Source organism: Limanda limanda, chromosome 21, assembly GCF_963576545.1.
Source record: "Limanda limanda chromosome 21, fLimLim1.1, whole genome shotgun sequence".
NCBI lineage: Eukaryota > Metazoa > Chordata > Actinopteri > Pleuronectiformes > Pleuronectidae > Limanda > Limanda limanda.
Window position 1 is genome coordinate 5,436,941 of NC_083656.1, and position 15,976 is coordinate 5,452,916.

At 41.7% G+C, this 15,976-nt stretch overlaps 2 protein-coding genes across 2 annotated transcripts; both read right to left on the reverse strand.

Moving 5' to 3' along the window:
- On the reverse strand, positions 1-2,938 carry LOC133028065 (arginine-glutamic acid dipeptide repeats protein-like). Its single transcript, XM_061095261.1, has 8 exons — positions 2,755-2,938; positions 2,516-2,561; positions 2,136-2,255; positions 1,854-1,943; positions 1,577-1,708; positions 1,360-1,488; positions 303-374; positions 1-76 (listed from the first exon to the last, which is right to left on the reverse strand). Exons 1-8 carry the CDS (start codon positions 2,929-2,931, stop codon positions 9-11), a joined length of 834 nt encoding a protein of 277 aa, XP_060951244.1. The 5' UTR covers positions 2,932-2,938; the 3' UTR covers positions 1-8.
- A 3,842-nt stretch (positions 2,939-6,780) lies between these two features.
- mfsd13a (major facilitator superfamily domain containing 13A) lies at positions 6,781-14,685 on the reverse strand. The gene is made up of 9 exons (XM_061095262.1): positions 14,536-14,685; positions 11,487-11,749; positions 10,977-11,056; positions 10,063-10,512; positions 9,850-9,970; positions 9,452-9,548; positions 9,070-9,241; positions 8,189-8,382; positions 6,781-7,824 (listed from the first exon to the last, which is right to left on the reverse strand). Exons 2-9 carry the CDS (start codon positions 11,652-11,654, stop codon positions 7,574-7,576), a joined length of 1,533 nt encoding a protein of 510 aa, XP_060951245.1. The 5' UTR covers positions 11,655-11,749; positions 14,536-14,685; the 3' UTR covers positions 6,781-7,573.
- Positions 14,686-15,976: the final 1,291 nt, after the last annotated feature.

The following is a 15,976-nucleotide window of genomic DNA, read 5'->3' on the forward strand; positions in this document are numbered from 1 at the left end:
TTAAAAGTTCACAGTGGGCTTTCATTGGCACATGCGTCATTCTTTTCCTTGTTGACTTGACTGTACTTCAGCAGCTCTGGAAAAGACAGAGTAATTCAAAACTCAGCAAATGTTAAATTAACATTGGGGTAAAGCCATTCGTATGAAAATGCACAAAACTATTTGATCGGTGGTGCGATGAATGAAAACTCACCTGAAGGACTGTGACTTATATTTCTTTCATTTCATAACATCAAACATTATCCTTACTTAATTATTTTTCAAGAATTATTAGGGATGAAAAATAGTGATGTGTGTCATACCTTCTTTAAGTCTCTTATTTTCTGCTGATAGTGTTTTGAGCTGCTCTTCCAGCACGACACATCTGGCACAACCTGCAACACAAGCTGAATCATTACTGTGGACGAGGTCTCAGTCAATTTTTATTTCCTCTTTATATACAATGTTAGTTTAGTAACAGTGGTTTCCTCATTTATACATCCTCTGTGACTCGCACTTCCTCCAGCGAACACTGTTACTATCCAGAGACCAGAGGTGTAAAGTAACGAATTACATTTGCTCACGTTACTGAAATTGAGTCGTTTTTTCGTGTACTTTGTAATTTGAGTCGTTTTTGGAATGGGTAATTTTACTCTTACTTAAGTAGATTTTAACCGAAGTATTGTACTTTGCTACATTGAAAATTACAACCGTTACTGAGTAAAACAAAAACATAGTTCAGGGCGCAAGGCAATTTAAATATACAGTGGGACAGCGGCATTTTAACTTTTTATTTTAGCTGTCATTGACATGTTAAATGTTTAATGTTTGACATGTTTAATGTCATTGCACTTAAATTTGTAAAGATCTCCTTTAATTAAAAATAACTGTTTTTGGATTGGATTTATGACCCCTTGTCCTTTTTTGCACTGTATAGGAGCGGCCCCCATCAAGTTGTTGGAAGAAAAAAGTAACTTTTACTTAGAGTACATTTTAAATGAACTACTTTTTACTTTTACTTGAGTAGATTTTTAGATGGGTACTTTTACTTGTACTTAAGTAAAATTTCATCAAAGTAGAAGGTACTTTTACTTGAGTACAATATTTCAGTACTTTTTACACCTCTGCCAGAGACACCAGTTTGAGCTCCATTTCAACTACCTGTGTCACTTCTTTACTGATGTAAATATACATTTTGCAGCATTATAAAACAATCCAGTGTAAGAATTGGCCACAAAAATCTACATATACAGACTAGGTTTAACACAAGGTGTCATCTACAGAAAAACATGGATGTGCATTAAACACAGACATCCAATTCCTAAGATCTTATTATGCAGATGATGTATGAACAATTCCCTTCCTGCAGTCCCAGCTTACCATGTCCTTGTGGTTTAACTAGCTGAGATCTATGGTGGTTTACGGGCAGTTTCTGGTTTCTGATTCTGCTGGCTGCATTGCAAGATGTCATGTTTTCTGCAGCAGCAGCACTGACGGGCACTGCAGCGTCTGAAAGGCACGTAGCACGGTAAGTAAGTAGCTCACTAAAAGTCAAGAGCTTTGCATAACAGAAGAGTGTGGCATTTGTCCAACCTACCATCTCTTTGGGCTTTAGCTGGTAACACTCTCTGGTTACAGCTGGTTCCAAGCCGTTTCGGGTTTTTCAATCCGTTCCCAGCATCAGAGGCAGTTGAGGTCTCAGCGCCACTGGATGATGGTACAGGACCGTCTGACAGGAGAAGATATGTTGTTTTTAACACTATCACAATAACAGCTGAGTTGTTTTAGTCAGCGGGGTTGGATCCAACAATGAGTCCTAACAACAGAAGTCCTACAAAATAAAGATCGGTTGTAATGTACAACTACACATTTACCTGTTTTCTTCCTCTTTGGTGTTGGCAAAGGTTCACCTCTGATAAACGTGCGCTTCTTTGGTTGTGTAATCTTTGTCCCAGGGTTAGCAGCTGATAAAAAAAGTATATCACAAGATAGTTTTAGACGATACTCCAGGTCCTTAGTCCTCAATGATTGCAATATTACAAACCAAAAGGTAAAGCAATTTCAACCATGTACTGATACATTTTTGCACATATACTTTTCCTATTCATAACTGACCAAAACAATCTAAGCCTACAGTCTGACCACTGTATTATCACCTGCAGGTCCAAGGTTACTTTTAGCTGAAGGAGGCCTGAGTCCTGGTGCAGGTCTCTGGAGGCCTGATGGAATGCTGCTCAGCGGGGGTCTCGGCAGGCCAGTGTTGGGCTGCTTGGAAGCTGACATCAGCAGAGGGAAGATGGAGAGAGATGTAAATAATGTGCGACCAAAGACTTCTCATACAGAAGCCATTACACTGATGTACACAACACTGATGTAAAGCAAAATGAAACTATTTTGTGTAAACAAATATTTCACGAAATACAAAAAAAATTGCACCAGTGCCTACAAATCTCATCCCATTTTAATAATTTACTGTAAATATTTACAACTGTTTTCCACTAATCCCATTCTAAAAAGACGACTACATACTGCTTACCAGTTGTTGTAGGACGCAAGTTGTAGGAGCTTGAAATCCCTGTGATCTTAAACAGAAGATGTCAACAAGAGAAGATCATCAACACAAGCAGGCAGCGCTTGTTCTCTGGTCTCAATTATAAAAATTGTGACTTTAACAGATGATACTGACAAAGACCAAAATAGTTCATTTGATATATTCCTTTAAACAGAAATGCCATTAATCATTTGTACAAAAAAGACGTATCAGTCAAGCCCTACCCCCGGTGCTGAAGGTGCAGGGAGTTTCACGGCTTCAGTCTGGGTTCTCTGTCTCGTCATGGGCAGTCTTGAAGTTGCCGGATCACATCTTCCTGGAAGTGCGGAGGTTGGGTGGTATTTCAAAAGCTGTGAGGCAGCTTTCAAAGGAGGCAAGTGGGATCTGGCTGGCGGTTGCATCAGGGTTTTTCGGTTTGTGATTAAATTGGATGGAACATCGGGTGGCACCTGAACGACCTGCTTACTGGCTCCGTCCCCATAAAGCCTCTTCTGTGCCGCGATGGCTTTGCCCATGTCGTGTTCAGAGCCGAAGTTGACAACTTTACAGTGAGGCATCGGCGTTGAAGTTACCAACGAGTCTACCTTCAAATCTAAAGTGTCATCCAAATTGAAAGTGTGTGCTTGGTTGTTTTCCGTATCCATGCCTTGATGGCCCAAACTTTCGGAAAGACCGTCTGGCACAGATTGTGAATGATACTTTGTCTCAAGTCTACTCACTGCCGGAGCTACAGCGACACCTGGATTAGCTTCAAATGTCTTCTCAGGTGTGTCAGCCATCTTGACATCTGGGTCTGCACTAGCTGTCCCATTTTGTTTGGATACTTCAGGTGTGTGGACCTCAGAGGTGTTGTCTTTAGAGTCAAAGGTTGGATTACAGACTTTTGAAGGAGAGGGTTTGTCCAAGGTATTCTGGAGACTGTCGCTTGAGCTGGTTTCTGATATTGTTATCGTGCCATTCGGTTTACAAGGTTGATTATCAAAAGTGTTGTTCTTGAGGCAAAATGTCGCTGCACCGGTTTCCCCTAAAGCACTAGTGCCACAGGTTTTCTGAAGGGAATGTATATCAAAAGTCTCGTTCTCTACATTACCCGACTCACCTGACTTAGCAGCTGAACTATTCTGATTGGTATCAGGGGAAGTTTCAGTGGCGTTCTGAGCGTCAGCACTAACCTGATCTGCAGCCACAACTGTTTTGGGAGTGTTTACATTAGATTGTGGAAGATCCAGAGTCCTGTTCCGAGGGCAGGATGTTTGATCAGTGGTATTTAAGTTAGTGGAGGCGCTCAGATCAGAGCTCGTTTGCAGATCTTTGCCCGTTGACTCAGTATCGCGTCTGGTAAGCAGCTCTTCCTCGTTAGCCTCCACAGCTGTAGAAGTTTCCACGGGTTCGACATGAATCTCAATGGTGACATTTTTTAAACTGGTGTTATTCTTCACATCTAAGGTGGCGATTTGTGACGCAGTACTCTGAACTGACATGTCGCTGGAGGAGCTCATGTCGCGAGTCACATTAGAAGGAAGAATCTCGAGTGTGTCCTCAGCTGATGTTTGACTCTTCATGCTTTGTCCACTGAGCTCTGAGGAGGAGGAGCTGTTTTCTAAAACACTACCCACAGAAATATCCTGAGTTGCTCCCAAAGAAGACTTCACGTTTTCCTGCACAGACTTTGATTGTTCGCTAAATGAGCTTGTGGTGTTGGTGACACCGCTAGTAAGAGTACTTGACAGTTCTTCACTTTGCTTCATGTCCGGTCTGTCAGGCTCTGCCACAATCAATCCACTGAGGTCTGATGAAGGCCTGCTGGCTTTCACAGCATCCACTGGGGGAACATCCTGTGTAACTTCCATATTGGACATGTCTGCTCCCGGTGAAAGCTCTGAATCACGAGTAAGTTCGAGGAGAGTAATTTCTGGGAAATATCTTTCATCCAGCCAGCGCTCACGCTGACCATTCCTGTCAGGGGTGTCGACCATCTTAGCATTCTGATCTGTACCAGCTGTTGAGCCATTATGTTTTGACAGTTTAGGAGGCTGGATGTCAGAGGTGTTTCCTTCATTGCTAGTTATATGCATTGTGGAATCATACGTACAATCAAGGAGAGTAATTTCTGGCAGGCATTCATCCTGCAGCCAGAAAGGAGAATACTTATCGCCTGATGGTCGACCAGAATGGCTACTAGAGGGATTCGAGTTGGGATGTTGGCTCCACCCTCCAGTTGATTTTTTATAACTTGTTCCACCAAAGGAAAAAAAGGGAACACCGGGATGGGGACTGTTCCCACATTTCAAAGGCTCTGGAGATGGAGGTTTGTTTCCAATGTTTAAGTATTTTAAAATGGGTGTTAGGGCAGAATGAAGGCCAGACAGCCGTGACTTTGGCTGGGCTCCACCACTGACGCTTCCTGGGGCTGGGGTTGCAAAGGTGCAGTTCTCAGAGAGAGGCTTATTTTCTCCACCTGGATCTGCTGAGGAATATCCAGCCATGGCTCCTTGGACCTGGAGCTTTGAGGTCTCAGCTGCAGCGGCGCCTCCGGGTGGAATATTTTCACGAAATTCCTCAGCTTCTTCATTTTCTTGAATAGACGAGGTTTCCAGTGTCGACTCATCGGCCATGATGGAGAACTTCTCGTCTTCTTTCACACTTCTTTTAGGTGTCTTCTCAGATGCAGCCTGTGGATTAAAAGATTAAAACGATGGCAAACATCTTTACATTATTGTCATCATATCAACATCCTAGTTTCCAGTATGAATCTAGTGAGCCTGCACACCATCTTAGATCAGCTGATTGTATGTTGTCCTTCCTAGTTACTGCTTTTAAAACCTTCTGGGTGAATGTTAATTTACTGTTTTTATTTATTGATGTTTTATCCTGTTGTGCAGTACTTTGTAACTTTGTCAAGAAAGTGCTATTGCTGTTGTTATTAATATTATTAAAGGCAGATCTGAGACAGGCTTTTGTTTAAAAACACAAATACGTTTCTAACACTTTACGACAGATAACATTTTCCATACCATTTCCCACATCATCATCATGAAAAATGTCACATTATTATTTCTTTAAAGTTTAGATCCTGAGCAAAAGTTGAGGTCTGACATGATCAGTTGAGGTTATATTAACTTTAATTAGGTCAAAACATAAAAGTTCAGCTAATAACCATAACTCCAGTCAACACAGAGAAGTCACAGACACATAAACAACATGAAACAATCACTGACGGATGTTGTTTTTGTTATTTTAAGGAGGTGACAGCCCCAGGAGAAGCTAAGCTAACGTTAGCTCGGTAACGTGACCGTCAGTTAGGAGGCTTTTTAACAACTTACGTCAGCAGGAACTTCCGAGTGAACTTTATCCTTGAAAATACTGAAACAGGTTTTCTAAACAAATGGATCTGAACCACGAGTCCACTGATAAAAGTCAGAAATACGAGTGAAACGTCACATCTCGAACTTCAACTGAAGCAACAGAGCAGCCGCTCCAGTTCAAAGTAGAAGTCTCCCTCACGCTCATTGGACAGATCCAACCAATAAGAGCCCGATCACTTCTTCTTCGTGTGCACTGTGAGCGGTGTTCATAGAGGAAAGAGCAGCACTGCCACCTGCTGTCTCCATGGAAAGAGAAGTCCTAATTAACTACTTCTCATTAAACAAGTTTCTTTTTCACTGAAGCTTTATTATAAAACTCAAACACGACACGACGAACATCTCATCACTTTATCCAGTTTGACAAATACAACAAAAAATAAATCCATTTCTATATGATCATCAAATCTTCACACCATTCATCTTCATCACTCGTTTGTGGGCGTCCTCAGTCTGGGACCCCCAAAAGGTCAACAGACCATGGTCGTGTGTGTACTATCAAATATAAATATTCAACTCAGCGCTGAGTGCAAAGTTGTATTCCTGCAGGAAACATTGACCTACTGATGAAAACTGCTGAACAGTGGATGTGAAACAATGCAACTGCAGTGAAAACAAACTGATCTCACCGGGTTGTATTGCTCTCATAAAAAGAGGAAACGCCTTCAGGGAAGTTTCCAAACAAACAAGTAGACATCTTGTTATAGTTTCCTGTTTTTAAATGTATTTTTCACAATTCAAACTATTGCGGTTTTCTCAGACCTCACACTTAACCTTAATACTTGTATGTTGATTCCCCTGAACTGCGATTGTGACAATAACAAGTTGCAGGATGTTCACTTCTGTAACCTGATGATCAGAAGTAGGCCAAAGATTTCACACAAGACAGATGAGTCAAACATTTCCCTTTTATGTCCCAGTTAAAAGTTTCTATTATACAAATGTAATGACAGCAGAGTTAAATTTTCTTTGCATTTTCAGTCTTTGTATAGTATGAATTGTTACAAAATTGAACAATACAGCTACCACCATGAATTACTCCATCCAGTTTTATTACAACCGTACATAAAGTGTCACAATGAGAATGTAAGAAGTAAAAGAGACAAATGGCAGTTTTTGTGCAAAAAACATCATCAGAATCGCCACCAACACCCGAGCGTCAAGAAAACACAGTTAGAAACGGGCCCTGAAGAGCAGGATCCGTGCAGTACCAACAGCACTCTGAACACAGTCACGGTTTTATTCCTCATGTTAATAACGTTAGAGATCACATCAGTAGCTCTGCTGTAAACACACGGATGTTACTGGACATCACTGACAATTGAATTAGACTTTAAAAGCCCGTTTTAAAGAGGGCACCCTATCTTTGGCCTGCACCGGGAGGAGTCGGTTCCTTGGTCCTTCTGCATCAAACGGATTGATTGGTTCTACTTTAACTTTTGGTCATCTGTTCAAATATAAATATAGGTTAATATCTTAATATAAAAATAAGGCACGTTTCGTGCTCCTTCTAGTGGCAATTGTGGTCACATGTTTATGGGCATTTTGTCATCGCCCACAAAGCCACATTCTGTGTTATGGAACAACGAATGAATCAGAGCAGATTTCTGCTTCTTCATCTTCAAGGGGACAGTAAAAGTGATCCTTCAAAAGTGTCTGAGTGCAGCTTTGATCGCTCTGCTCATATAGCCTTGACATCGATGAGGTGGCCGTGCTGGGCCGACTGTCTCAGGGTCTTGATCCCTTGCAGTTTGCGGCCGTGAAGTGTGAAGCGGGACCAGGCGGCCAGCTGGAGCAGGGCACAGGTGATAGGCACGAACACCAACATGTAGAAGCAGCCCAGGCGGAGGGGCGGAGTCCCTGAGCCGGAGGCAACGTCAGGCACAGCAACCAGAGAGTCCTTCACCGGTTCCCTATCGAAAATATCATAACCTGGGACAGAGAGGAAATAGTCACACATTCAAATATACCTCTCAGTATGGATGATTCAAACTGAAAGAATAGGATGACTGACACCCCAATAATAAACAGATGAAATATTCAAATTGTTTCGTTTTGAATGTACGGCAAAGATAGTGTGGTTTGAAATAAGCTTAGCGCCACCCTGTGCTGATTTGTCCAGTTGTGTATTTCAGTCACACAACACATTACCAACAGTTTACACATTGGTCCATTTACACACTAATAACTCAAAAGAGCTGGAGTTCTAGTAATTTGAAAGGCAAATACACAACGACATAAATTTGCATCAGTTGGTCATGTGTACTTCCTTATGGAGGATCCAGTGTGTCTGTACCTGTGTAAACACACAGCAGCCAGGTGCCAATGAGTGGGGCGAAGGTCTGGCCAGGTTTGGTGAGCAGGGCGACCATCCCGAACAGGAGAGCGGAGGCGGCCTGCTGCCGTCGGTTCACCACAAAGTCTTCGTCCACCAGGTCGGAAATGACCAGTTTCAGCAGCTTGCACGTCCCCTCTGTAAACACTCGATTACTGGGAGGGAGAGAGGGAGGGTTACACTCATCAATCCGAACGGAAAACAAAGTAGTTCATCATTCATGTGCTGAGAGCAGCTTCTGGAGACGGAGACAGAGAAAGCTTAAGTGCACCTGTCTGTAAAACCACATTAAATTATGTGATCTAACAACATTATCCCCCTCATCATACGCATAGCTCAGCCTGAGGGTTTGAGAGAAAGGAACAAAATCATTCTGACACTTTTCACTTCTACCACAGCTGTGAATAATATGCAGAACACACACTCAGCTGCAAGTGCTCGACAAGGCAGTCGCATCCTGCTGTTAACTACAAGAGCAGCTCTGTTATTTAACATTCACAATGGGATAAGATGCCTGACTGAATAAAAACCTTTAAAAACACTCCTTATCTGAACAGATCTGTAGATAGAGGTTGTTTTTAAAGCTTTTTGACGCAAATTCATGATTTAGGGTAACATAAATAAAGAACTGCGTAGTGAAGTTTGTTGGAAAAAACTTGTTTAACTCAATATTTGGAAACAATCTGTAACAAATGTTGAGTTAAGTCAGTGTCTTTGTGAATGTTCTGCAAGAAGCAACCCAAACATCCTTGATAAAGTGATGTTGATAAGTGATATAAAACAAGCAAACAAAAGTACAAGCTGTCACCCATCAGATCCCTGATGCATGTCCACGGCCGTACCTAGCAATGAAGATGCACAGCAGATAAATGTGGTCGGCCCCTGCCAGCACCATAAACACACCAAGTCCCAGCTTGAGCATGAACAGCCAGCGGATAATCTGGTAAACCCCGTAGCGCTGGCACAGTGTGAGGAAATACAGGTTGTTCAGGTGGGGGGCAATGTAAGAGATCCCTGCATGGAAGCAGAAGACAGAAGCATTAAAAATGATGAAAACAAATCAGCAGAAATAATATAAGAAATTTAGGATGGATGCAAACAAACAAAACTACAAATAAACCTAGATAATGCTATTATAAGTTGTTCTTGTCTGTATAGTTTCATCACACCTGCATTGAAAAGATGTGAGAGTTAATGCTTGTTTCTTAAATATAGAGACCTTACCGAGTAAGAGAGAACCTGTGGAGGCAGAAATGTTGTCAGAGAGGAGATGTTCCAGGAAAAGAGGAAAGAAGTTGTTGTTGAAGTGGCAGTGAAATACCTGCATGGGGAGAAACAACATGAATAGAATATCACTGGACGTCGAAGTAAAAAGTACTCTGATTCAAGTAAAAATGCATCTTCACAATTTTATAGTTATTGTAATTGAATCACTAGAAAAAACGTGACTCCATAGGGTCAGCGATACTTTTACTTTTTACATGCCTGCTTTGACAACTAGTACAAATTAATCTTGTGAAAATAATCCGCCCAAACTTTTAATTCTGTTTCACGTAAAGTGATTATCTGTCATTCCCACTTTATATCTCCCAGCCCTCGTAGCACAATAAACAGTATCTCACCTGAACAAGATTCATTGACACAAACCACAAGAAATTCTTCTGTCTGGAGAGCTGCTTGAGGTACAGTCCAATCGTGACAGGTTTCTCTGGTTGGTTTAGTGCTGCATGGCCAATACTCAATCTGGGACAAAGCAAAAGAGAGTGAAAGGAGTGAGATTGAGAGGAGCAACACCAAAGTTATTCAGAATTTCTAAATCCATTAAAAATCCTTACTCTTTGAGCGTTAGTGCCTCATCCTGTCTCGGACGGACTTCCTTTTGAAAACGACGCTGTAGAACCCTGGACACTAACAAAAAGCCCATGATGGAAAAAGCTGCCAGAGCCACGCAGAAGAGACGGAATTTGTAAAAATCCTCCTTGTTCCAGAAATAATAGGACAGAAAAACGGAGAATGAGCCCAGAGCGCTGAACACCGAGCAGTGGAAGTTGAGGCGCGTGCGATCTGTGGCGGACACGGCGAGGTCGGCCATCAGGGCGCTGTGGTGGAGGTCCACCATGGTGAGGAAGCCGTCGTACACGCACAGGCACAGCATGAACTGCAGGCCTGGCCTGGCCCACGCCACCCAGAAGGCCAGGAAGGACAGAGCGAAGAGGGGGCCATTTGTGGAGAGAGCCTTCAGGCGCTTGAGCACCACCTCCGGAGTTGTGATCGCAGAGCCCGTCCTGGGGGGGGGGGGGAACAAGATGTCGACAGGAATAAGACACAACTTTGAGCTTGGTGATGATGTAAGACACAAACAAGTAATGCCAAAGGTAATGTTTTAATACTTTTAAGCTTTTGGAGAATTTTATATGAAGGTTTACTTCAGCGTTATATAACCACCTATTTAAATACAGAAAAGGAAAAATACGAACACAATGTAATAAACAAATCATATTGTAAAACTAAAATTCATTCATGAAAATACTGAGCTACACTTTGCTTTATGATAGTGAAACACAAACATAGGTGTCAGGTTCTTGTTGCATCTGATAAGAATCAATGCTGGAACATTTGCATGGGCTCCTTTTCCGTCACATGTTTGTTTAGATCTCACTGTGTAGGAAGCCCACATTAGACACATATTTGTTGACCTCTGGGTTTTCTCAGAGAGAACTGAGGAAGAAGGTCGGGTGGAGACACTTACTGAGGAGAGCTGAGGAAGGAGCGATCACTCAGCCATCCAAACAGAGGGTCATTCAGGCTGTTCCATAGAAGGAACACCGTCTGTGGAGCATCAGAGAGGAAGTCAGGACAATTATATAAATAAATATGTAGAAACATGGATTTATTGATATCAAGTTTCTGACAGTTTAAAGTAGGATAACAGCAGATTTGTTAAATTAAGCTCTTGTGTCTTTTATATGTTTATGGTGAGGAAATGAGGGGAAAAGAGAGACTTGCAACACAATAGATCTAAATAACTGTGATCCAGATGCAGAGTCTGACCTCTGTGACCATTAATCACTGAAAATATTACTGAGAACGATATACTTTTAGACTTTATTTACAGAATAATAATGTAAAATACTTGAGAGTGCCAAGTAATAGGTTCCTCTCAAATAAGGAATTCCATTTAGACATAAACACTCTTAACTTTCCAGAGTTTATCATCTTCTGGGTATAAATAGTCAGACCCCAGTTTCTTTTCACTTACCTCTCCCACCCAGAAGGAGACTTTATCAATCTTGTAGACGGACACGAAGGTCTCCATGTAGTAAAGCAGGAACACATTGTGGAGGATGGAGGTGAACAGGGCCAGTGAGCCGTACAGCACCGCAGTAGAGAAGACAACTTGCGAGCAGCCCCAGACGCTCCTGCCCATTCTCCTTTCTCAATCTCTCTGCTCCTTCCTGTCTTCGAGCCAAGCTGCAAACATCTCACGGCCTGGCCGACCCAGGGTCACCACTTCATCGTAGCCTGCCAAAACAAAAAAAAGTGATTTTATGTTCAGAAGGCAAGGGAGAAAGTGTCCTCTCACTGAAACATTACAGGCAGACTGTTAACGTGAAAAAGCTACAGACATTAGGGAGTATTCCTGTACGTCACTGCAGCGTCTCGTGGTGAAATCTCAGCATGAATAACCCAAAACCCTAATCTCTCACATTCCTGATTCGGTCTCCTCACACAGGTTCAGCAGACTAAAAGGAGCTGTGGTACGGTAAGTGTTCATTAGTTAGGCTGAGGGCCATTGCTTCCTTTCCCTCCGGCCCACTACCAGCTGTGCATTTGAGTAAAACAGTAATTTCCCTCAGTCATTTTTATGATGACTCCACCTCACTGTTCCAACCGCCCTTCTTCACAGTGAAACCACAACAGGGAAGTCACATGACCGTCTCCGCAGGCTCAGTGCTTTCACTGGGCTTTAGTATCCTCAGGTGTCATATTCAACATTGTGTTGTGATGGTGCCTGGAGTGTGCTACTCTGTAATTTACCAGTAAATGCAAAGGGTGTGGTATTAGTTTTGCAAGGCGCAACATAATGATATCTCTGTGTCACATCAGCCTGGGAAATAGAACGACACACATATTCGAGATCGTATCTACGTCAAGGCCCAACCACAGTCCCCTTGCATTTAATCGAGCTGCTGCAGATTTCACACACTCAGAGATATCAGTTCCCTTAGACTTCTTCCATTGAGGTTCCTGAATTATTGTGAAATGTTGCAAAACAGATAACTCATTTTATGGGTTCTTGCTTACAACCCAACCAACCAACAAACGGACATGGGTTAAAACATGACTTCCATGGCAGAGGTTAAACTGTCTCTTCCTACACCAGCCGAGGACAAAGCATTTAATGGAATGATGGCAAAACCTGCATCAGTTTTATGACCGTCAGTTTCCTCTCTCGCTCTTTGCACCCTTAGTGCGTCACTTCAAAAGACCTCTTACTTCACACCTGATCTACGAACCTCTGCAGCGGGAACGCCATTTTATAGCTCTCAATAACAGTGTCTCAAGGGGATGTGATCCCTTCTATCAGAGGCAGCCGCAATGCACTTTATAAACCCCTGCAAAAACCACATTTTCATCACAGCATCTGAGTGAGATAACGAACTTGACCAAAGCAATCTCCTTGGAGTGTAACTAAAAGCTTTCTAACCTTGCTCCTATCAGATGCAAGTAGTGAAGCAGGATGCCTATCAGTAGGTAAACACCACTTGCTGACATTATTGTACACACACTTTTTGCAGATCTAAATAACTGTGTTTAGAGTTGCACTTTTACATGCATGACTTATTTTTCACAATAATTATTTCAAATACTTGAGAATACAGATTTGGAAGAAAATAAAGAATGGATCTTGATTATCAGATGTATTTAGGGGAGTGATCCCTATGAGTGCTTGTAGTGCCCAAAGTTTACATTTCCCTCAGCCTAAAGACTTTAAAAGATCAAATCTGATAGAAAAAATATAGAACTGGCAGCAGAGGGGGAAAACATCTACGTTATCCATTTCCACCTGTGAAGAGTCTTCTAGGCTTCGAACATGGTGGCTGAGCAGGACAGGCGTCATCTGAACATGACAGATGGGGCTCGCAATAATCAGATGTAGGACTCCACACACCGGAAGAGAGAGACATTATCTCTTCTGTACTTGCATCTCTACTCTGGCTTCCAGTGAAGTACAGGATTCAGTATAAGAATCTTCTACTTGTTTTTAAAGCTTTAAGGACCCCACAAACCTAGAAGTGTCAGATCCTCTCAACAGCAGCTGCCAGCTGCCCCTCGGTCGAGGGTAAAGAAAGTCGGGCTTTTACTGCAGCTGCTGCACATTTTACCCATTCAGTGACATAAGGTTGAAAGTGAAGACCCACGTGTTCTCTCTACAGGCTTTAAACTGTTCCTAGTTATTTATTTATTAACTTTATAGCCTTTTATCTTATGCATTTCCTCTACCAATGAGCAATGTGATTTATTAAGATTGCACATAAACTACTGGATGGATTAGCAGGAAACTTGTCGAGGAGGAATGATGAAGTATTGGTGAGGGAAGAACACTTCCAACTTGAGTGCAGATCCAGGCTTTGTTCCACTTTGTTTAGAATCACATTTTTCTTTGATTTTTTTCAGAGAAGAATTCATGGATCTTGGTGAAAAATGCGAATGATATTTCAGAGTTTGTATAATTTGGTGCAGATCAAACAAGAACTGAATTAAATGTATTGAATTCTTGTATTTCTCTTTGTTTGGATCCATTCTACATTTTTCCAGTCAACTCTGTTTATCTTGAACATGCTTTGTAAATATACGTGACTCAAAGGCCCCAGATGCTAACACACATGAACAGTGTCTAATAAAACAATCAAGTAGCTATAGATTAATACGAATATAATAAGAAGAGCTGAAACACAAATAACAAAACGTGTCTTAACGGAAAGTTGAGGAAAATGTCGCTTCCCGAAAACAGCGACAGACATCATCGATAAACAACAACAGCTGTTATCGATAATCGATTAGAAAGGCGTCGTGATAATCGATCACATCCACAGGTAGCTAGCTAGCTAACATTTAAAGTGCTAGCAAGTGAAAGGAGCCACAACAACCACGTACAACTATACACTGATAACTGGTAGAGACTACTGGTTAGCACTGGTTAGCATTGGTAAGATGCTAGCTGGTTAGCACCGATTAGCTGACTCGTTAATTTCCAGCATTAACTTTCACGTCCGTCGGTACCGGAGCGAACAGCCGCTACGTACCGGAGGAAGGCGCCGCTGACCCGGGGGAGTTAGCGGTGTGTGGCTCGGTGTTTCCCGGGTCTGTGAGCAGCTGTGGTCGGTGGTGGAGGAAGAACACAGACTAAAGAGAGACAGACAGTCCACGTCATGACAACTACAGACGTGATGTGTCCTGTAGTCACACACACACACACACACACACACACACACACACACACACACACACACAGGAGCGCTGCAGCGACACCTAGTGGTGGACTACTGTGCATCACACCACGCCCACTTCCGTGTGACGAAACAGAGACAATAATGATGACATAAATAATCATAATAATACACTTTATTTATACAGCACCTTTCATACACTTCAAAGTAATTAACAATAACATCAAAGACATGAAATAAGATCGAACAATAACAACACGTTAGCAATGAAACAAAGACTTTAGGGTTAAAAGCATAAAACTAGTAAAATGTATAAAAAGAAGTGAAATATCAATCAAATTAATTAAAAAGCAGGATAATAGAGGTCTTGAGCTGTTTGTTATAACTATCAACAGAAGTAATTTGTCCGATGTGTGGTGGGAGTTTGTTCCATGAACTTTCTGTAGTTCATTTTTGGAATATTTAGCAATATATAATATTTACAAGACCTGAGGGAACGGATAGAAACATACTCCGAAACAGTTAGAAACGTATGAGGGTTAGGGGTTAAGAGACTTTATTACCCATAATATATATTTCTTTGAATATCTTTGTGTAGTGTTACAAATGCCTGGTTATTGTCTTTGTGTACTGCTTTTTTTTGTGGTGTATATTCAAAGAATCTGTGATGGTGGAATTCCATATATCCTTGTATAGATCAAACAATCATATCTGAATTGAAGGGCTCTCTTCAGGATTATGGCCTTCTGAAGCTCAGCAGGGGGCAGCATTGTATCAGTCGTGGTTAGGAACTTCCCAAATGAACAAGTCTAAATTGAAATAACTTCCCTATTGGTGAACATGTTATCAATACATGTAATTATGTTGGATGCAGTGGAGGTGTTTAACTATTACATGTGGGAAACATCATGATTACACATCTGGATGTTTAAATATTGGTATCACATGGAAACAGAGATACTTGCATTTAAAGTAACACTATATACTGCATTTATTGTACAATACTTCAGACTTTTTTTTAGCCAAGATATATGATGGTAATAGTAGCGATACAACAATATATTAATCACAGATTAAAACAGTGAATAAAGTTCATGGCGGCCCAAAGTTAGGGTTATGGGTAATGGTAGTACTTCAATGACTAGTGTATCTGAGCTCAGCAGGTTACCATCATATCTGTGAGTGTACTTGTCTCTTTGTCACTGAATGCATAATGGGCATTGAAAGCCGACAGTGTTAAAACTGTGAACGGACCAAATTTGATCAATACAAGGGCCTGTTCCGTCTCCACCCCCAG